The sequence below is a fragment of the Neoarius graeffei genome, chromosome 4 (assembly GCF_027579695.1).
Source record: "Neoarius graeffei isolate fNeoGra1 chromosome 4, fNeoGra1.pri, whole genome shotgun sequence".
NCBI classification, from domain to species: domain Eukaryota; kingdom Metazoa; phylum Chordata; class Actinopteri; order Siluriformes; family Ariidae; genus Neoarius; species Neoarius graeffei.
In genome coordinates this window covers 36,589,497-36,613,130 of record NC_083572.1, presented here as the reverse complement: position 1 = coordinate 36,613,130, position 23,634 = coordinate 36,589,497, and the positions used below count along the sequence as shown (strand labels likewise).

At 41.6% G+C, this 23,634-nt stretch overlaps 1 protein-coding gene and 1 pseudogene across 1 annotated transcript; both read left to right on the top strand.

The window, feature by feature from the left end:
* Nucleotides 1–103: 103 nt before the first annotated feature.
* Nucleotides 104–2,263, top strand: LOC132884999 (uncharacterized). The gene is made up of 4 exons (XM_060919201.1): nt 104–140; nt 263–627; nt 723–1,228; nt 1,336–2,263. The coding sequence occupies exons 2-4, from the start codon at nt 277–279 to the stop codon at nt 1,484–1,486; spliced, it is 1,008 nt and encodes a 335-aa protein (XP_060775184.1). The 5' UTR covers nt 104–140; nt 263–276; the 3' UTR covers nt 1,487–2,263.
* Nucleotides 2,264–5,224: 2,961 nt separating this feature from the next.
* LOC132885565 (U2 spliceosomal RNA) lies at nt 5,225–5,384 on the top strand (annotated as a pseudogene).
* The last annotated feature ends 18,250 nt before the right edge of the window (nt 5,385–23,634 follow it).

Sequence of the window (23,634 nt, the reverse complement as noted above, 5' to 3'; positions counted from 1 at the left end):
GCGTGCCTCTTTGAAGGACTTTAAAGTTCATATTCTGGCTTTTGTTTTGTTTCACTCTTTGGTTGAATTTGTAGCGCTGGCTTTGAAAAGTAAAATAAGTGAACTTGATGAGCAGTACCGCAGTCCTGGAGTCTACACAGGTTAGCACTGATCACTTATTCAAAAAGGACAAAATTACCTCAGGCAGTGTATCATATAGTTACATTTTAATGTATTACTTGAATATGAACAATTTTCTGTTTTTCTGTTTTACTTTTCATAGGTGAATTGTTGGCCATGGAGTACCTGTACAGCCAGACTGGCGTATCACTTACTCCAACGCTCCACAACCAAGAGGAGGAGGACCAGCTGGTGGAGGACATTGATGACGAGGACATTGAGGACGAAGGCTTTGAGGAGGAGACAGAGGACATCACAGTTCCTGTGCTGACTGACGATGACCATGACATTGAAAGGAGGCCCTCAACCACAAGGCGTTGGGCACCTTCACCACCACCTCTACCAGAACTGCCGTCCACGTCCACGGGTGGAGGTCAGCGTCCACTTGCTGCTGCCACCGTTCCGTCCACGTCGGGTCAAGGACTGCACCCTGCTGCTACTGCTGCTGCCACCACTTCAGGGGCTCAGGTAAGACACTAACAGATATTTCAATTCCAAGTTAATGTTACTACATTTTACATTTACCACTACTAATGAATACTTTTTAATTTTTTTTTATTTAGGGCGTCGTCGTTGGACCGGATGGCATTCCTGGGTGGGACAAAGTGCAAGAGCTGGCTGCTTACCTGGTGGACCTGCGAGATGCCGCCTACCTCACTGAGCCACAGGTGACCGAGGTCATCCAGCTGTGGGCGGCACTCCCAGACAGCGACAAGGAGAGGATCGACTACCAGCCACGTCACCAGGAGCGGCTGTCGTCTGGTCGATTCAAGGCACCGAAGCGGTCTGGAGTCACACCGGGTGTGGAGAGCGTCAAGCGCAGCTCGATAGGTCACCCTGGGGGGCCGGCTCAGTGGCCTGGTACCAGCCGCTTGGTAGACGCCATGTGCACACGCTTGTGCACTTTGCACAAGTGCACTACCAGGAAGGCCGGTGTTTCCACTCCCATGTGGACCAGAATTCTGGATGATTACCACCACATCCGTGACTTAATCATCGCCAGCCCACGGTTGATGGCAGATACAACAATTCAGTTGTTTCAAATCAACCAGCGGACACTTATTCAGTGGTAGGTCTCCCCCTTTTTTATTGATTTCCCTCAAATTTACACAATAATGGTCTCATAATTGTCCCATGAACACACAAATGACCCTCCCACAAACTCTCTCATTTCAGGTTTCAACAGCGGCTGAAAGGTCAGGAGATGAGTACACTCACTCAGGGACTGACTCCAGCACCCCAAATTCCCGTCGCCCCTGCCCAGCTTCCGCAGCCGCAGGAAAAACTGATCGTCCCTCCTGCATCATCTGGGCAACGACATGAATAATTTGTGTTCCCCCCGAATCTGGAGGGCCGGGCTCCTCTGCTACGCCCAGGCCGTCGCCCCAAAGACCGCCAAGACCGTCCAATTGCCCCCACCCCACCACCCGTTTTTCCTCTCCCTGCAACATTAGGCACCAGTGCACTGCCAGTGCCAACTCCCTTCACATTGGTACAGCTCCCAGCAATGACTGTTCCTGCACCACCTGTTCCCTTTCTCCAGCTCCCAGCCACGACTTTGGCTGCCTCAACACCTGGTGCAGCCCCATCTGTACCTGCGCCACCTCCGCCCGCTGGCCCGCCGCCTCCTCCCGCTGGCCCACCACCTCCTGTTTCACGGTACACAGAGAGGAACAGGCGTCGGCGAGCCGCTGAAGAGGCCAGTGGTAGTGCGGAGAAAAGAAAATATGTAAGGGGTGCGACATATAACATGTGTAGCCAATGTGGCAAACCCAAGACTAAAGAGTATGGGCTCATAGTCGCTTTGGGAGCGCGACTTTCTGTTCCCAGGCCTCAGGTGGCAAGTCTGTTGAAGAGTGGTTGGAAGAACAGAGAGCTCAAAAGTAGTTCTTCTATTGTACAATATGTATATAGTGTGTGTATAAGTTCTGCTGCTATTGCTTGTATATAGTGTGTTTGTGTGTGTGTATATACCACATATATTATGTAGTTTTTACATGTACATAGTTTTCCTGACAACCTTCCCCCTTTACTCATGCACATTTCTCCCTGTAAATTGTACATTGGTTTGTGTGAGTGATTAAATACATGCTTGGTTTTTAAACTTGATGTTTCATCTCTTGTTTTTTACTGTCCAATTTCAGATACATTAAAAGTGATTGATTGCACTCAGATGTATTTGTCTCGGCCTGTGTATCATCATAAAAAAAAAAACTTTATCATACAAAATACACCACATATTGTGTTACTGTCTTTGTGCACTTAACTTCACCATCAAACAACCTGAACATTAAATGGACTGACTATATGAAGATAATTATTATTGGCAAACTTTTAGTAGTAATTCTACTAATATAAGGAGAAACACCTCTCCCTATTAGGTCTACTATAAAGTTACTGTATCCTGTGTATCATCCTAAGTCAACAGTTGTAGCAGCTAAAAAAAACAGCATATTGTGTCTGTGCCACTTTATTATTACCATCAAACAATTAACATGAACATGGGAAAGCATTACTATTAATATACACAGTTCTTGTCACTGCTAATATAAGGTAAAGACATTTTCTTTTATTACCACCATTTGTCATAGCATTGCATTGCCATAAGTTAGAGTACAGTTAGCCATAGATAAACATTTCAAATAAACGAATGAATGCATCGGTGGAGGAGGCATCGAAGAATCCCGCGCTGCTCTTTTTATGGTGGAGGCATCGATGAATGGCGCGCTGCGCGGTTTTCTTTTTTCTTTTTCTTTTTTCCACGCCGAAAATTGAGACGGAGAAGATCGACAATCCCTCCCCATGCAGGAGTCTGTCGGGAGATGAGATGTGCTGCGCTGTTCTTCGTGGAGGAGGAGTCGACAAATGACGCGATGCGCTGTTTTTTTATTTTTTTCAGAACGACAGAGAAGATCACCAGGCCCCCATGTAGAAGTGTCGCGGTATCGAATCCCGTCCGGCGCGACAACCTGCAAACTGTCAACTCAAATACAACATTAATACACTTCCACACAAAAAGCCCACGGTAGAATTTCACCAAATCCCCTTCACTCCGTTGGCGTTTATTTTCGCGATGTTTCCTGCATGCGCCGAGAGCTCAAAGATTGGGCCCCTGCCTTTAGCTAGCAAGCACTCTACCACTTGAGCTAATTCCCCTGCTGTAGTTCTGCGATTGTCCAACTAACTACGGCAAGCCCCCCCCAAACTGCCCTTCCTGGCCTGCTCGTTGCTCTCTGGAACCATGCCTGAGTTTCCATTGGTTCGTGCAAAATGTGTACACTTTTAAAACAATATTTTCATCTTTTACAAACAAACTATAACTCTAGAATACTCTTTAATGGTCTTTCTAGTTTCATAACACAATTTCTTAATATTAGTATGCTGATAATGCCGATGCGGAGTGTCTTAAATATTTCCTCAATTGCACTTTTTTTTTTTTAACAAAACCTCTATCATCTTTTCAAAGTTAAAACTCGAGTCCCCGGAGCTCCATGCGCTGCATTTGGACGAGGAGTCTGTTCTGGTGAGGTTCTAATCAGGGGCGTCACTAGACCCAAGACCATACTGGGGCACAAAAGGGGCACAGGAAATGTATGCGAGCGCGCGAAGCGCGCGAGCAAAAAATTTTGCACTATATTTATATTTATATTTTTTATATAATATATATTACATTTTATGTAATATATATTATATTTTATGTAATATATATTTATATATTGATATTTATATTTAGAAACGGCCTGCTTAAAACTAGTCACTAGAGCTGTAAAACTCAAAATGATTACGAGGACACTGAATCCAGGTCAATCATTTAATAATAACAGTATGAATATTTGCAACATTTGTGATAATAGCAATGTAATACTTATACTGTTGGTAATATTGTAAAAGAACATATTAACATACAATACAACACCGCCGAGTTTTTAAACTCAACCAAGAGTACTTAATGGCCAACAGTATTCACACGTGATACCTTTTAAATCACCAAACATATCTTTGTAAGCACACGCATTTTCAGCATTGAACATCTCTAAACACAATCCAAAAGCCTCTAAAAGCACCACTGTGTGTGTGTGTGTGTGTGTGTGTGTTACAAAAATGACAGTGGAATTACTGTCTACTAACCTGTAAACAGTTGAAAAACACGGAGAGATGGTTTCCCCTGCTCTGAATTTCATTGCATCTGAGGGCTGCTGGAGTCTGCGGTCCCCATAGCAACCAAGATGTTACTCATGTCACGCGCACACTTTTTTCACATTGCTTAGTGTGCGCGAGGCCAGCCAAAACTACCAATGTAAAAGCATTGTAGATGGTCTTCTTCGCGCATCGGTTAGCCTACCCCACGTTATGAATTAATTAAATTGCAGCTATTCCCAAGTTTAAAATTCAGAGCGTTTCGTCACTGGATTTTTTTTACTGGGGCACTACAGATCTATACTGGGGCACGTGCCCCAGTAAAATACCCCTGGCGACGCCGATGGTTCTAATCCCACGGGGGTTTATCCTGGGGTTTTGTACCAGGCAGCGGATTCATTGTATTATATTTAGTTTTCAAAATGATATTATTTTTCCAATGTGTTATTTATTTTTTTTGTATTCTTGTCTCAGCAATGGTGAAATCGAATTTGTAAATAAAATCACTGCCCTGACTCTACTCATCAGGCCAGAGCTATTCTCCTTCTGTTTTGTACAACATAAGGAAACAATAACTATAACGGTAAAGAAATAAAACAAGAGTTTGGCTATGATGTAAGAAAATTCTACAACCCAGAAACAGATGGAGCTCCGCTTTTAGGCAGTGTCAATCTATATATTACAGATTTCCGGGGAGAGGAATGTTAATGAGTTCAGCTTATTTTTGCAGGCTTTGCTCTGGTAGAGCTGCACATTTTTGGTGGTCAAATGTTAGAAATATGGAACTTTTTGCATGGAAACCACACACACACACACCCAAAGCGATTTCTCTCTTCAAAAGGATCCAGCTGTTGGGGGTGGAGTGTTTACCTTTCTGGATTTTAATATTTGGAAGTGGTATATTTAAAGCCATTGACAGCAGTAAATTGTTGTTTCTCGGCCTTTTGTTTAAGATCAAGTGTAGTGTTTGTTTTTATCACTTTAATATCTGATATGTTCTTTAACTGAAAATATTATATTCAATAGATTTTTAGACCGGGTGGCACGGTGGTGTAGTGGTTAGCGCTGTCGCCTCACAGCAAGAAGGTCTGGGTTCGAGCCCCGTGGCTGGCGAGGGCCTTTCTGTGTGGAGTTTGCATGTTCTCCCCGTGTCCATGTGGGTTTCCTCTGGGTGCTCTGGTTTCCCCCACAGTCCAAAGACCTGCAGGTTAGGTTAACTGGTGACTCTAAATTGACCGTTGGTGTGAATGGGTGTCTGTGTCAGCCCTGTGATGACCTGGTGACTTGTCCAGGGTGTACCCCGCCTTTTGCCCGTAGTCAGCTGGGATAGGCTCCAGCTTGCCTGTGACCCTGTAGAAGGATAAAGTGGCTAGAGATAATGAGATGAGATGGGATTTTTAGACCAGGGAGCTGGAGTTGGGGTTTGCTCCTTATGATCCACCCATCAACCTGGTATTATAGTATCTCCAGGAATAGTGCCTTGTTCTAAATACAAAGAAACAGCTTTCTTATTTGATGTATTCTTTAAATAAAGAAGATAAATGAGATTTCTAAAGTAATGAGTGGGAATAGAGCTTTTTCTATTCTATCTGTTCACATGGCATTAGTAGATCTAGGAATTGTCTTGTTAAAAAAATAAGTAAAGAAAAAAGTTCTCTCTTTCATTGCTGGGTCGACCCCATTTCCTGGTTTTCTCCATGTTCAACAAGCTACTGGACCGTTAGTTTGCAATAATTCTTTCCCCTACTTTCTCCTTAGACAGATCACACAACACACCACCCCCTTCTTTCTTTCTTTCTTTCTTTCTTTCTTTCTTTCTTTCTTTCTTTCTTTCTTTCTTTCTTTCTATCAAAAACGCTCGTTGGTCAGACATTTCTCTGCCTGTGTGCAATGGCTAATAAAGCTGTAAAGGTGGAAGAGATTGGCCCAGGCCACCTTACCCTATTGAGGTTTTTCACCTGATGTCACAGGGTCATGTGATGCCCCGGTGTCCACCATTTTGAACATCAAGCTAGCTAATGTCAACATAGTACCTAGTATGTTACTGTAGCAACGTTTACGTTCAGTCATTTGGATGACTGTTAAAACCTTTCAGTCTCAAGTTTTTCCTTTACTGTATTTACTAGTTTACTGAGCTAGCGCGCTCTGGGGCAGGCTGGCGCTAGCTAGCGCGCTCCGGGGCAGCTAGCTAGCGCGCTCCGGGGCAGGCTAGCTAGCGCCAGCCTGCCCCGGAGCGCGCTAGCTAGCGCCAGCCTGCCCCGGAGCGCGCTAGCTCAGTAAACTAGTAAATACAGTAAAGGAAAAACTTATAACGGGCCATGTCTCAACAGACTAAGAAGTTATTTCAATGACATTTAATAACATTTTGTTTATCCTGAGGACCGAAAGAAAATGAAAATATGAACAAACCTTAGCTGTCAGTGAACAATCCTGGTGGAAGCAGGTAAACGTCGTTCTCTAAGCCTGCTAACCTCAATTTTTGCAAATACCTCTCCCTCTGCTCGCCCTGTAAATGCCCTACGTCACTGGATAGTGAAGGTGTTTTCTGCATCTCGCTCCTTTTTCTTTTATGTTTTTTGTTTGTCGCCTTCCTCGCATTCAAACTGATTCGAGCCATGACGTCCAAAATGGCAGCCTCACATGACTTGGTCATGTGGGTGAAAAACCTCAATACCAGCTTTCTGCACCTCCAATACCGTTTCACTCACCTGATCCAGTGTTACGTGTAAGTCAGGTTTTGAGTGGTGTGAGGTGCTGTGTTTAGATTGCAGTCTTTTCTGTAAGCGTGGGTTTGAATCCCACTTCTGATATTTGCTATTGCGGGTTATTAATGGGCCATGGGTTTCATGCTCATGGTTTATGTTCAGTGAATGCTTGTCGGGAGTTTTGCCAGCACGTGAGTGAAAATAGAAGCTTCAGCGAGCATGCCTTTGCAAAAATAAGCTTGAAAAACTTTTGGAATAGAATGCTTAGAGAGTATTTGGAGTTCTACTGCAATAAATAAAATTAGATCAGAATTAATTTCTTAGCCTGTAAAAAATTGCATGCTTGGAATATTCAGATTTTTAAATTCTTTTCAGATACATTTTTATTTTTATTTTTTTCAGTTTGTTGTGAATATCTGCCACATATTACAATATCAGTAGGTATTTTATATTTTTAGATGTAAAAATATAAAGTTTTATTTCGTGGAATGACATGTGACCTTTGACCTGGATTATCATGCGGTTACAATGTCAATTGCCTGTTGACATTGATTGATAAACTAAAAAGTAGAAATTAATACAAACAACGAATGGTTAACCATGTAGCCAGCAGTCCAAGGTTCCTTTACTTTTTTTTTTTTTCCAACAGGCTGACGATTTTAAGGTAAAACCTTAAATCATGTGTTCATGTGCAGCTGGACTTTCATTAGATCATTCAAAGGTTTGATAGTGAAAACAATCCTTTAGCTTTGTCTTGGTTCCATGGTGTAATGGTTAGCACCACTGGCGGCTCGTTAATAGGGGCGATTTGGGCGACGCACTCCCAAACAGGGAGGGAGATTTTTTTTTTTATCTACTCCTACTACCACGGCAACAGTAATGTCATTGTCCAATCAGGCTAAGGTCGCGCCTGGTGTAGCCACGCCCTTTTGGTGCAATTTCTGTCAGGTTCAGATTTGCCCCAAAATCTCCCATTGACACTAATGGTACGTACGTTTTTTTCGAAAATCATGCTCCCAATGCGTTTTCTATTAGGTTTTATGTGCTCGCACAAGCAGCGTGCTTACGTCATACGCCTGTTGCGCCACGCAAGTGTTGCCAGATTGGGCGGTTTTAAGTGCATTTTGACGGGTTTTGAACATAATTTTGGGCTGGAAAACGCAACTTGCGCGGGAAATGTGTGAACATTCTATGAAGAAGATGGCGGTGAGTGTTGAGTGCAACAATACTATGGCGTCTCTGAAAGAAGTTCCCTTTAGTCGTCGTACCAATGAGAAGAAAACGGCAATCAAACAGCTAGGACCTCCTAGACCGAATTTAAATATCAAGCAAGTGTCTACGAAGGGGGAGAAGACCTACTCAAGAGGTTTTAACAAGAACTGGTACCACCGGAAAACTTGGCTAGCTGGCTGTGATGTAGTCAATGCTCTTTTTTGCTACCCTTGCGTTCTCTTCCACCCTGGAAGTAGCACAGCAGACGGTACAGTGATATCTGATATTTGAATTTACTAGGCAAAAGTTGTTTTTGTGTGTGTGTTACCAATGGCAGTTTAACATTGCCATGCTTGGAATATTTCAGTAGCCTCAAGTTCTCTCTGACTTGGTGTAAATTAAGCATATTTTCAGTTTTTATATATTGTACAGTATATGTGTTTATTGGAGCCAGCAGCACCTTACCTTTTTTCCAACTTAAGCCAAGTTGCACTGACTACAAAACCTTGTGTAACCTTGTGTGTGTATATAGCTAAATAACTAAAGCCTTTTGTGTTCATTGACATGCTTGTAATACTTTAAATTTCCTTTTAAGGCATGGCTTTCTGGAGGAATTCTTGGGGAAAAAACTGCAGAATTTATTTAGAATTATTATTTGTTGTTAAAATGGTGCAATTCCATATAAAAAAAACCCACATAATTAAGCTGCACGTTTGTTTGATGGTCATGCTTTTCTTCATCTTTTTCAAAACTTGAACACTTGTTTTGGATTTATATCCTGCCACTTTAATTGCATTCTTTAGAATGAAGAAATTAGAATATGTTTATAATTAAGAATTTGTGTCTGGGGGTTCAATTCCGACCCGAGGTCATTTCCTGATCCCTATTTCCTGTCCTATCCGATAAAGGTGAAAAAAGCCCCAAAAAAAAAAAAAAAAAAAAAAAGAATTTGTGTCTACTTATTATAGAATACTGGAATAATATGAGAAAATAAATGAGTAATGTAATATTAATTGATTGTGATGCCAAATGTTTTGCTTTGAAGGCTTCACAATGAATCTTCCTTAGTTTTAGCCTGGCAAGCCAGACTAATGCCGCTTTTCCACTACAAACGCGGCTGAGTCAGGCTGAGCCGTGCCGTGCTGAGTCGAGCTGAGTGGGGCTATTGGAGTTGCATTTCGACTACAACCGCGCTGAACCGTGCTGGCTGGAAGTGGGTGGACACATTGGGTGGAGTTAGCGAAAGTGGGTGTACGTCACGTGATGTCGTTAAGCGGCGCAAACAGTGACATCAGTGATCTTTTTTTTGCTCCTCCTACTCAAGCGAGTAGGACGCTTCTTTGCTTTGCTCCTGTTTTCTTAATCTTTATTTCTATACCTTACTTTCTCATTGAATTTCCACTTTTTTTTCTCTCTTCTCTTTTCTTCATCTTTATAAGTTTTTAAATTTAATTTTAATTTCCACTTTTTTTTTTTTTTTAAATGCCAGGAAGCAAAAAAATCCTGCAGAAAATGCATGGAATTAGAACAGAGGATTTCTATTCTGGAATCAAAGATTAATGCTCTGCCAAAAACGGACGAATTAAAAGCGATATCTCAGGAAAGGAGTACAGAAACAGTGGCTGAGAATGCAGAGATTGCGCTCCGACAGACTGAGGACATTGCAGACCAAGTGGAAGAATTCATAACTCAAGCTGTACAAAATGTGAGTACTGAAAACTGGCAAATGATGGGTGCTAAGCCTAAAAACAAAAACAGAAGAGTAATTACTTCAACACCAGCTCGTTCTACAAATTACAATAGGATCTACAATCCTATGGAAAATCCACAGCCCATAAAGCTTCAGAACAAATTTGAATGCCTCAGGGATGTGGAAGAGGATTTGTCAAGTGGACAAACACATAGTAAAAAGAGATCGCACCAAGATCGAAGAGCTGTGAGAAGAGGCAAAAAGCAGCTCGTAACACCACCTGATCCCACAACCCTTGTTCTTGGTGATTCCACTGTAAGACAATTAAAAGGTTATGAGATGATTATTTGTTGTCTTCCAAATGCATCCATCTCTGACACCAAAGACAGCATTTTGAAACTCATGTCCGAGCATAAAACGATTAAGCGTATCGTTGTACATGTGGGAGCAAACGATGTTTTCAGAGAACAGCTGTTTGTCCAAGATGATTTCAGAAAACTTTTTTCTGAGCTCTACAAGACTGGAATTCAATCTTTTATCAGTGGCCCACTCCCAGCGAGAGGAAGTTTTGCTTTTTCTCGACTCTTCAGTCTTAACACCTGGCTTGGAAAAACTTGTTCTTCATTTGGTATGAATTTCATAGACAATTTTAATCTTTTTTGGAATCGCAAAGAATTCTACAAGCCAAATAGCACTGAACTCAGCTGGATTGGAGCCAAAGTCTTAGCAGACCACTACAAACTTGCAATCTTTTCTCAGCCAGCACCGAGGAAAACAGTTGATAAGATGTCGCAGACTGACATAGTTACAAAGCCTAAACAATCATCTTTGCAAGTCGTCATCAAGGACACACAAACATCTGACTTGCAGGCCTCCCAACATTCAAGGACAGACGATTCCACTTCTCCTCGGATGGATTTCCCAAATAGCATGAAAAAACTGTTTCCTATGGCTACGCTCTCTTTTTCTAGTCCAAATTTGTCGCGACAAGCAGTGTACCCAGTTCATCAAAATTGTGTTCGTCCAGGACTTTCAGCTGGCTACAAATCTTTTTCACCATCCAAAAGATACATGTCATCTCCAGTCCTTTCACCCTCAAACCAAATGGAACATTTAGAAAGTCTTGTTTGATGTACTCTGGGTCCCTGCAAATGGATGTAGAAAAAAGCAGGGATCCGATGTTGACACTATTCCTGTGTTGATAAGAAACAGAAAACATAGAGCACATTTAACCCTGGGGGTGAACCAATCTAATCTCCTTCCTGTTTTAAAACAGCATCAGAGTGCACAATCAAATATTACTGTAAAACTAGCCCTTCTGAATATTAGATCACTTTTAAACAAGTCATTTTTAATTAATGATCTTATTTGTAAACACAATCTTGATTTTTTGCTTCTAACTGAAACCTGGCTGGATCAAGCAAATAGTGCTACCACCCTTATCGAAGCAGCTCCCCCAATTTTTAATTTTTTGAATGTTACCCGACAAGGGAAAGGTGGAGGGATCGCAAATATTTTCAAAGTCTCTTTTCAATGTAAACAATCCTCACTTGGTGATTTTATGTCCTTTGAACACTTATGTGCACTTGTTACATGCTATCCTAACATATTATTATTAACTATTTACAGGCCTCCGAGACATTCAGCCAAAGTCTTTCTTGAAGAGTTTGGTGAATTGTTATCAGTCATTTGCTTAGAGTTTGATTGTCTTATTATATCTGGGGATTTTAACTTACATGTAGATAATACTGATAACATTTATGCCAAAGAACTATTTGCAATTATTGATAACTTTAACCTAGTACAACATGTACAGGGACCGACCCACTCTCGTGGTCATACTCTTGACCTCGTCATCACAAAGGGTCTTACTGTTTCTTATACTGTTGTTGACCTGGCCTTATCTGACCATTTCTGTGTTTTCTTTGAAGTTTCTATGTCTCCTCACATTCAGAATAGCTCAACGACTATAGGCAGGAGAGTCATAAACGACAACACGTGCTCTTTTTAAGCAAGCTCTCTCTCAGAACTCAACCAAAATGTCAGACTCTGTAGATGATTTACTGGAATTTTTTAATTTAAATATGACCCAAATTATGGATGATATTGCTCCATTCAAAATCAAAAGAATCAATGATAAGCAGAAAGCACCATGGAAGCAGTACCCGGCTGTTAAACTGCTAAAGAGAGAATGTAGAAAGACTGAAAGAAAATGGCGCAAATCTAAACTTCACATCCATTATCAAATCCATAAAGAGATGCTTTGTAATTATAATTATGAAATTCGTAAAGCAAGACAGTCTTTCTTCTCCAATATCATCAGCAGGAATATGAACAATGCCCGTGTGCTATTTTCAACAGTAGAGAAGCTAACTAATCCCCCACCACAATTAGCACCTGAACTTCTCTCAGTTAATAAATGCAATGAGTTTGCATCCTTCTTCAAAGGTAAAATTGATAAAATACGGCAGAATATTTCTCATAATATATCTCAGTTGCAAAAAATTGAAAAACTGCAATCACCAATGACACAGATAGATAACTTTAACACAATGTCAGAATTTTGTTTAATTGATTATGAGACTCTTGAAAAAACTGTACAAAATCTCAGTTCCTCAACATCTGAACTGGACATTCTGCCCACCAACTTTTTTAAGTCTGTTCTTCATCTTATAATTACAGATGTGCTTCAAATTATAAATACATCCTTGGAGACTGGTGTTGTTCCTGTGTCCCTAAAAAAAGCTGTTGTAAAGCCCCTTCTTAAAAAAAAATAATCTGGATCCTTCAGTGTTAAATAATTACAGGCCAATATCAAATCTACCATTTATCGGGAAAATCCTGGAAAAAATTGTCTTCAATCAATTAACTGCCTTCTTGATATCAAACAGCCGTTTTGATAATTTTCAGTCAGGATTTCGTGCCAATCATAGCACTGAAACAGCGCTGATTAAAGTTATAAATGACATACGTCTTAATACTGATGCAGGCAAAACATCGGTCCTGGTATTACTGGACCTCAGTGCAGCTTTTGATACTGTTGATCACAACATACTGCTATATCGACTTGAACACTGGGTTGGATTGACTGGTAAAGTTATCAATTGGTTAAAATCATACTTAAAAGATAGAAGCTTCTTTGTTACCCTGGGAAATTGTTCCTCAACGTCAATGCCCTTGACCTGTGGTGTCCCCCAGGGGTCGATTCTTGGACCATTACTTTTCAACCTTTATATGCTCCCACTTGGGCAAATTATCAATAAAAATTCAATTTTGTATCACTGATATGCAGATGATACCCAAATTTATTTTGCTCTATCACCAAATGATTATGCCCCCCTTGAATGTCTCTACCAGTGTATCGATCAAATCAATAGCTGGATGTCACAAAATTTTCTTCAGCTGAACACAGATAAAACAGAAATAATTCTATTTGGAAAAAAAGATGAAAGACTCAGGATTACCACTATTCTTGACACAAAAGGGATTAAAACTAAAGAAATGGTTAAAAATCTTGGTGTTTTCATTGACAGCGAGCTAAACTTTGACAGTCACATGAAAGCAATCACTAAAACGGCATTTTATCACCTAAAAAACATTTCCAAACTAAGAGGACTTATGTCAAAACATGATCTGGAAAAACTAATACATGCCTTCATCTCTAGTAGGGTTGATTACTGCAATGGCCTTTTCACAGGCCTGCCAAAAAAGACCATTAAACGACTTCAGCTGGTTCAAAATGCAGCGGCGAGGGTTCTCACACGAACAAAAAGAACAGAGCACATTACTCCAATTCTAAGGTCCCTTCACTGGCTTCCAGTAAGCTACAGAATTGACTTTAAAGCATTGCTGCTGGTGTACAAATCTCTAAATGGTACAGGGCCCAATTACCTCTCTGATATGTTGCAGCGGCCTAACCCAATCAGATCTACCAGATCGCAACAGAAAAATTTACTATTAAAACCAGTTGTTAAAACAAAGTGTGGTGAAGCAGCTTTTAGCTACTATGCAGTACAGCTATGGAACCAACTGCCAGAGGACATTAAAAATGCTCCTGCTGTTGGCAGCTTCAAATCTAGGTTAAAGACCAAGCTGTTTTCAGATGCTTTCTGTTAAATAATTAATATTTTACATTTTTTATAATCTTTTTCTCTGCATGTTTTAAATTTATTTTAACTTTATTCTATTTTATTCTGCTAGTTTTTTTTTCTCTTTCTCCTTTTTCTTTTTGGCATTTTAATATTTTATTTCTACTATTGTTTAATTCTTATTATTTTCTTTTAATTCTTTTAATTAATTATTTTAGAATAAAGATAAAATTATTTTATGTAATTTTATTTCTCTATTGTTTACTGTTTTTGTTTTTACTTCTGTAAAGCACATTGAACTGCCATTGTGTATGAAATGTGCTATATAAATAAACTTGCCTTGCCTTGCCTTTTAAGCGGTTGTCTCACGACCCGGATAGTAAACAATAAACATGGAGGACATGGAGTCGTTAGTGTTGCTAGTCTTGGTTCTGTGGCTTGTTGTCACCGACAACGCCAACAGATACTGGCAAGAGCATATAGATGAGACGAGGCGCATAAGGCTTCAGAAATTCTCGTAATTCGTAATTCTTCTTCCGGGTTTACGGTGTTTACAGATCCCAGCGTGCTTGCGGGGCGTGTGTGGGCATATGAGGACACTCCTCCTCACCAATCAGTGCACAGGGGAGTGTCTGCTCACACCCCCAGCCTCACTCAGCTCGGTTTGGCTCGCTTCAGCCCCACTCCAAAACCGTGCGAGTTTTGGGTGCTAAGCAGGGCTGAAGCGAGCTGAGTCGTGCTGCTCTGAGGTAGTCGAAACGCGAGCCGTGTCGGGCTGAAGTGAGCTGAAGCGAGCTGAAAAAGGGTAGTGGAAAAGGGCCATAAATGTGAATATTTGCCACTCGTAGGCAAAAATATTTTTGGCCGCTAGGCGGGTGGGTCTAGTTTACTAGGCTACCTTAGTTTGCCACCTTTAACTTGTTTAGTGTTGCCACCTAGTGGAGAGAAGAGATATTGTCTATATTGATATCTGAATTTACCAGGCAAAAACAAGTTCGGCCAATTGATTTGCTACCTAGGTCAATTTACTTCAGTCCTGTGGACATTTACGGTCCGTGTAGACATAATGGGGGAAAATTGCCCCCCCTGAAAAAAAATTCAGGAGCTGCCACTGGTTAGCACCCTGGACTTTGAGTCCAGTGATCTGAGTTCAAATCTCAGTGGGGCTTCTGAAGCCTTTGTTTGTGGTTTCTGAACTCACATGGACAGACTATCTCAACTACATGCTCCTTTTGGTCAAGCAAGCTGTCACATCCCAAACCCTTTGTTTCCGTTAAAGTGCCAGTCTTCTGAAAATTACATTACCCCTGGGAATTATCTCATCTCATTATCTCTAGCCGCTTTATCCTTCTACAGGGCCGCAGGCAAGCTGGAACCTATCCCAGCTGACTACGGGCGAAAGGCGGGGTACACCCTGGACAAGTCGCCAGGTCATCACAGGGCTGACACATAGACACAGACAACCATTCACACTCACGGTCAATTTAGAGTCACCAGTTAACCTAACCTGCATGTCTTTGGACTGTGGGGGAAACCAGAGCACCCGGAGGAAACCCACGTGGACACGGGGAGAACATGCAAACTCCACACAGAGAGGCCCTCGCCAGCCCCGGGGCTTGAACCCAGGACCTTCTTACTGTGAGGCGACAGTGCTAACCACCACACCACCATGCCGCCCCCTGGGAATTATACCTGATAAAACTAGACATGTTTAATAGTTTACTGTCTAAATTGTATTTTAATACGAGACCAGGAACATGTTCTGTTTATTTGGTAAAGTTTGTCTCTTTGAGTCCACCATTACAGGAACGCGTTCCTGGTAAGTTACTGTTTGTTCAAAGAATTGACATCATATGCAAAATGCTTTAAAGTTCGTTGGCATTTCTGGCTTCATCTGTTTTGCAAACTGTAGCATGTTTTCAACTATTTTTTTTATTCCGCAACAAAACTAAAACCAAAGCATGCCTCCTAAGGGGTTGTAATGTTAGGTGTTCCTTAATAAAGAGGTAAACTGGGTTCTCAGTCGGAGTCTTTATTTACTTGGCTACATCTTTTTTTTTTTTCCCCGTAGGTGGCACGGTGGTATAGTGGTTAGCGCTGTCGCCTCACAGCAAGAAGGTCCGGGTTCGAGCCCCGTGGCTGGTGAGGGCCTTTCTGTGTAGAGTTTGCATGTTCTCCCTGTGCCCGCGTGGGTTTCCTCTGGGTGCTCCAGTTTCCCCCACAGTCCAAAGACATGCAGGTTAGGTTAACTGGTGACTCTAAATTGACCGTAGGTGTGAATGGTTGTCTGTGTCTGTGTCAGCCCTGTGATGACCTGGCGACTTGTCCAGGGTGTACCCCGCCTTTCGCCCGTAGTCAGCTGGGATAGGCTCCAGCTTGCCTGCGACCCTGTAGAACAGGATAAAGCGGCTAGAGATAATGAGATGAGATCTTTTTCCCGTTACACTTGTTCTGGTGTCTTGAGCCTAGCTCCCTCCAATGCAGCAACCCCACACTGCCACCCAGTGGTCATATGATATAATTACATCCTCCTTTCTCTGAGGTTATTCAACAGGTTAATAAAATGGGCCAACGGCCATATCAAAACTAGACATGGATGCTTAACATAAATCCATTCCACATATCATGAAAAATGGACACTGAACACACATCCATTAAACATATCATTACATCCTCCTCTCTCAGAGGTTAATCAACAGTAAAATAGAAGTGAGCCCATTGGCCACATCCGGACTGGACCTGTAAGTTAAACAGCAATACATGAAACATATTCAGAATTTTTTTCTCAGTCGGAGTCTCTATTTACTTGGCTACATCTTTTTCCCGTTACACTTGTTCTGGTGTCTTGAGCCTAGATCCCTCCAATGCAGCAACCCCACACTGCCACCCAGTGGTCATATGATATCATTACAGGGGTGTGTCCTGCAAGGCTGTTCAAGTGTAGCCGTTAAAAAAAAAAAAAAATCCAAATTTTGATCCATTGTAGCCCAAAGTCGGCAGGACACTTGCGGAATGAACGGGTTTGATTTGTACCAACAAAGAGAGGTAACTTCAAGCTGACAGGATGGTTTGGTGTCTGCTCCATACATTTTGAAAAAGATACATTTGTGAGGCAGATTCACATCGAAGGATTTGAGCAACGTCTGGTACGCAGAGCAGTTCCTACGATCTGGAAACAAAGGTCAGACGTGCCATCTCTAAGAGCTCACCGCGCAGTAAGTGTCAAGCTTGCGTTTAGCCTGTCGCTCTTGGCGAGGATAAGCAGGGTGGCGGTCTTCTTTTGGTCACTGCACATTGGTATTTGAACAGTGACCCAAGTCCTAGTAACAATTTTATGTTCCCAGAACGTTCTGGGCACATACGCCTTTGGTTGCCTATACGGTGCATATACGTTAGGTTTGGTTGCCACGGAAAGTTTTTCTGACGTTGCCTAAACGTTTCCTGTTGGTTACAACAACAACCTTCCCCTGCCCTTCCCCTAACCTTGCTGGTTGCATGTTTGGTTCCCTGAATGTTAGCCTAACGTCCCCCTGACATTGTAGAATGTTATGTTTTAGTTAGATTTTACTTGCAACTAATTAGCAACATCAACACATAACTGCTAGCACATCTACATGAAAAAACTGTCAGTGATGAATAAACAGGCAAATTTGGCAGGTCTTGAAAGTTTAATGAGATAAAATATCAATGTTTGAAAATCAAATAGAAAAGTTTCTGAAAGTGTAACGGTGCATTCAATAAAACAATCATTCATTCATATATATATATATATATATATATATATATATATATATATATATACAAAACAGAATAAAATAGAAAAGTTTCTGAAACGGTGCATTCAATAAAACACATTCAAAACAGAATAAAATAGAAATAACAGTTTTTTAAAGTGTAACTGTGCATTCAATAACAAAAACATAAACTAGAATAAAAAAATCACTTCACAAAAAAATAGAATAAAAATCACTGTTCACAAAAAAAAGAATAAAAATTCACTGTTCACAATTCAATTGTCCATCCGTTGCTGCTGACCAGCTGATCTGAAAAGAAAAAGGAACAAATGTTTAAAAACAAGAACAATGAGCACATGTCCACAAAAGCATGATAAACTACCCGACTACCAACCACAAAATTTCTGTGATTGCACCAAATTAGAGAGCAGAAGTATACCGTCTGTGTGGTGCAAATTTTAGAGTCTGCCCAAGGCATTCCTCCACTTCAGCTTCTGTATGGCCGGGAAATTTTTTGACACATGCAGCTAGAAGGCAAAATAAAGGAAAGTTACACATCAAAACCTAGTCAGTCAAGCATGGTATAAAAGTGATGTGATCAATATATAAACACTTACCCTTTATAATCTTGCACAGAATGAGGTCATCAAAGGACATTTTGGCCCGTCTGCCCCGCAAGCTGTACTGGGCGAGTACCTCATTGTTTGCCACTCGGCGTAGCATACGGTGAATGGCTGCCCCTAAACCTGCCCCTCCGACAGTTTCAAGAAAATGTTGCTGTAAAAAAATAAAAATAATTATACAATGAAAATTACTGTAGCGAGCTTATACAATACACACACACACACACACACACACACACACATATATATGCACACACACACAGATAGATAGATAGATAGATAGATAGATAGGGCAAATTACCATCTTGTTCCTCTTGTCTGGTTGTTCCAGACTCCTATCCAACTCCAGCAGCTCCATCACCATGCTGCATGGTTTAGCCAACACCACATCTTCTTGCTGGAGTTGAGGCGTGTGTGTCGGGGTGTTGGTCTCCACCAATGACTCGATCTTGTCAAACCTAGCCTCGATCCTCCGCATCAAGCGACTCATGTCGGCCTCTGTGACTATGGGGACAAATGTGATGGAAGTTGTAATTTATAATGTACAGTGGTGCTTGAAAGTTTGTGAACCCTTTAGAATTTTCTGTACAGCTATTCTGTACAGAGGAATGGGCTAAAATTCCTCCAAGCCGGTGTGCAGGACTGATCAACAGTTACCTGAAACGTTTAGTTACAGTTATTGCTGCACAAGGGGGTCACACCAGATACTGAAAGCAAAGGTTCACATACTTTTGCCACTCACAGATATGTAATATTGGATCATTTTCCTCAATAAATAAATGACCAAGTATAATATTTTTTTGTCTCATTTGTTTAACTGGGTTCTCTATCTACTTTTAGGACTTGTGTGAAAATCTGATGATGTTTTAGGTCCTATTTATGCAGAAATATAGAAAATCCTAAAGGGTTCACAAACTTTCAAGCACCACTGTATATTCTCTCAAACCACACAGTCTTCTGCTGACCTCTTGGAGCTGTGTAGTCGACAGTCTCACCTTCCTGCTTCCCCTCGCCCATTCCACTAACAGTTTCCTTATGATACCTAAACAAGCTTGGTGCATGTAATCAATGGGAAACATTTTGATCATATCAATGGGAAGTTGCAGGAATGGGGACACTGTATAGCCCTCAGTTTCCTTGGCAGCCATCTCTCTTCTGAACAGGTCATTGGTTCGCAGGGTGCTTTGGACATCAGGGTATGTTACACGGCCGTCTTCCCATGTCCCTTTCTGTGCACATTTGTCACATCCATAGTATCCTGTGCACAGTTTTGTTGCTTTGACCATTGCCTTGGCAGGCGCATCACATACAACACAGCGCATGACAACCATTTTCCCTTGAATTCCGTTTTCAAGCAGATCCTTCATTTCTGCAACCACATCGTTGAGAAACTCCAAATCATTAGGTTTAGCAGGACCAGATGTTAAGGTGACAGGAAAAACATGAGTTGGACTCAGATGGATGGCACGCAAGACAGGCCACAGAGTGGTCTTGCTGTTTTTGAACAGTGGAACACCATCAATGTTCAGAGACAACTCCAGGGTGGTTATTTTTTTCAGAACCTCTTGTGGGTAGTGGTTTAGTTGTGCTTCAATAGCTCTCCTTAAACCAAAGTGAACATACTCCATTCCTGATACCGGAGTTGACCTGATGTCTCTTGGAGTTGAGAGAAGGGTTCTTGCTGTTGAAGGCAACTCTGTGTGTCCATTGGCTTTTAATCCTACAAGAAGGTCATCAAGTACAGAGTGTGTAATCTGGTGTTTTAAGGCCCAGTGTTGTAAAAAGTCCTTTAGTGAGCTTTGTGGGTCGTTTTCCTCAATGTAAGAGTCACTGGTGTCACTGCTATCCTCCACATTCATGGGTGTGCTCCACAGCGCATCTGATGCAAACTCAGTACCAACACTACTGCTTGTTGGTACTGCCATGCACTCTGGCTCTTCTTCATTCTCCTCTGCCAGTAGTACAGATTGTTCTTGCAGTTGCTGCTGATGTTGACGAAGCCTGGCCGCTTCTTGCATAGCCTGCTCTGCCCGTGCAGCGTCTAGTGCGTCCTTCTCCTCTTGCATTTCTCCTCTCAAAGCCTTTCGCACCGCTTCCACCTCTCGCCGCACCCTCTTCCATCTCTTTGTGTAGGCTTGTCTGGCCAATCGCTTTTCACTCATTGTGGGGAAATACAATGTGACTGCAATGACAAAACTAAATGACTAACACATTAACAGCACATTGGCACAGTACACAGTAATGCCACAAGTCAATTGATGATACTAAAAACACGTTCATCATTCAATGAATGACTTAACTTTATCAAAATCCAAAAACATTGCAGAGTGAAGCGTTGCTAAAAAAAAAGATACAACTGTTACAACGCTTTCCATGGACATTGCAACATGGAACTCAAAATTACATTAAAAGATATGTGCATAAGCCCATATCTTGCCATTCTGAAGCAGGCTGAGACATACCCCAAATTTGCCAAATAACTGAGACAGCAGCAAACATAACAAAATCGGTGAGGACCACTCTATTACATTGCAAAGAACTCAGAAAGGAGCTTCATGTTCAAAATACTGCACATATCCTTTAAAGGAGAATTCTGGCTGTTTTGCAAATAAAATTTTGAACTTTTGATTCCCCTGAAGTCAGCGCTGAGCACCGGTGAAGCATTTGATGCGCTCAGCGCTGACTTCTGGGGAATCCAGAAGGCAACAAAGGTATGTGCTGGCTCGAAAAGTTCAAAATTTATACACCTATGTGCTAGCTAATGCAGTAAATGTGCAATGTTTTCAAACATCAGGGTCCACACACCACGGGCAATCCCATGAAAACCATTTTGAAACAAGTTATGTGAATATACGAACGTTGAAAGGCTGCCCCGTAGCCACCGTTTCAATAGAGCACTTGCATGTGACCTCAGAGCCGATCCAGATTGTGACAGACGCCATCTTGTCGGTCAAACGCCATATTCCGCCTTCTACTTCTACTTCTGGTTCTACTTCTGCTTTTACTTCTACCTTTTCTTCTGGAAAACCCTACTATATACAATTCTACTCCAACGGCTGCGGCTACAAGCTCTCCCTACCTGTGCACGTTTATGTTTTTTGTGTGTATTTTTGCGTGTTGTTCGTCTGTACCGGACTTCAATATCCACTACAACCGTATGGACTTACTGGACATTGGTTTCCAGCAGAAAATGACGGTTTGTAGCGATTTCCATCGCATGCACAACATTCCGGACGAAAAAAAAAAAAAACATTCTGGACGAGATAGCGAGACCAACGGGGTCTCCGTGGATTGTTATCGGAAGCAAAGCGAAGGAGGCGGTGCCGGGAGCGGAAGCAAAAGCGAGGCTGCAGAGCCGGCCTGTTGACTAAGCTCAGAAAACAGCCACTCAAATCTCCACTGCCAAGCCTCTACCTCTCCAACGCCAGATCCATGTAAACAAGACGGACGAGCTGGAATTACCTTATTCTATTCTATAATCGGCTGGTCAGTGCTATACTCAATACTTAAGTGACTTACCCGTCCAATGAGGATTCTTGTTTACAAGATGCCACATCTGAGTCGCTGACAAATCCTGAATTTCTGTAAAGATAACTGTCCAGAGATTTATAAGCATGCAGTGCTTCACCACTGAACAGCGAGGGAAAGTTAATGAGGTAATTATACACGTCCGGGTATTCCGCTGGCAGTTCAAAATCCGGTCATGAAAACTCCATCCGGTAAGCCATAAGGGTCACAAATCTGTAGATTGTTTATTTTAGACATGTATCTAGTTATCTGTTCATTAGAAAAATGAGCCGTGTAGTCCGTTGGTTGAAATTGATCCATTCTGTACACGAGTGCAGCAGTATTCAGCGGTGTTTTTGACCGACAAGATGGCGGTTGTGTACTTTCCGGTCACATGACTGCAAGATCTCTATTGAAATCCGCGTAGCAGCCATATGCATAACTTTTTTTTTTTTAAAGACGGGATGGATTTTTCTCACGGTTTGTGCTACTGCCAACTTTGCTTGACCACAAACATTTGAGACATATTTGCAAAACAGACAGAATTCTCCTTAAAGGTATAACCACAACCAGAATGAAATCACAAATTACCTTTTCGAAAGTAGAGTACTTGAACAGAACATAGGCTTCAGTACTTCCAACATAGACGTTTGCTTCCAAATCCAACTTCAACAATCCAAGTTCCGGGTAGTGACTTTACTACACGCACCTACGTCCTCTTATCCATCTGTCCAGCCAATGAGGAGCATTCGTTTTGCATCACATGCCGTTGCGTCAGGCAACCTGACCAATCAACAACTTACAGTGGCTAGGTCTCGTTTCTTTCTGTAGACTCCATGGGAACAAAGAAAAAAAAATAATGTATGGAAGTCAACGGAGAGATAACTTATTTTATAGTTCAGATTCCCTTATGCATTGGATTTAATACATGATGATTATTAACTTTTTTATGACAACCCTTCACACCAACAAAGTGTTTTTCGACAGACAATAAAAGTTACGTTACGTTTTCTGTTTTCTGTGCAACCTCTGAACTACAATGCTTGTCTCGTGCTATATTCTAAACCATAGGTGGCCAACCCGCGGCTCGCGAGCCGCATGCGGCTCTTTGCCTGGTGTCATGCGGCTCTCACCTTCACATCCAAGTTGGTGTTCGTTTGTGGTTTTATGTGCGTTTTCGCTTCACTGCAGTTAATTACGGTTATTTTATTAAAGGTGCTTCGCTTGGTTTCATTACGGTATTTTCACATCATGACAAATGCGCAGGTGCATGAGATGATATGCTAAATTCCCCTACAAGTAGCACTTCTGCTGCTGTGTGTGTATATGTGTGTACATTTGAGTATGTGAATGTGTGCTGATGTGAATTCAGATACACTACAGGCCAAAAGTTTGAACATACCTTCTCATTGAAGTAGCGGGTGACCGTTTGTGATGCTAACTGCGTGTGTGAGTATTGTACTATCCCTGCTGCTGAGGCTTGGGATACGCGCTGGGCGCGCAAGCCTGAGTAGTGGGTGAGTGCTCATTCAGTTTTGATGCCTTGAGTGAGAGTAGAGTATACTGTAAGTGTAAATAGTCATGAGAACACAGAACACATTGAATGAGGTGTGTCCAAACTTTTGTCATGTAGTGTATATACATTATGTATTTGTTCATTTGTTTTCCAGTTATCAATTTGTGTGTGCGTGTGTGTTCTTCTTTCAAAAATTTGAGCATTGTATTATATTTTATCTATATTTGCACTTGCACTGATCACTGTTCCCAGTGCCTATGGAG

Coding starts and splice junctions, on each gene's coding strand:
- LOC132884999 (XM_060919201.1), top strand. CDS start 277: ATGGAGTACCTGTACAGCCAGACTGGCGTATCACTTACTCCAACGCTC. Junction 628..722: donor CCACCACTTCAGGGGCTCAG/GTAAGACACTAA, acceptor TTTTTTATTTAG/GGCGTCGTCGTTGGACCGGA. Junction 1,229..1,335: donor CAGCGGACACTTATTCAGTG/GTAGGTCTCCCC, acceptor CTCTCATTTCAG/GTTTCAACAGCGGCTGAAAG.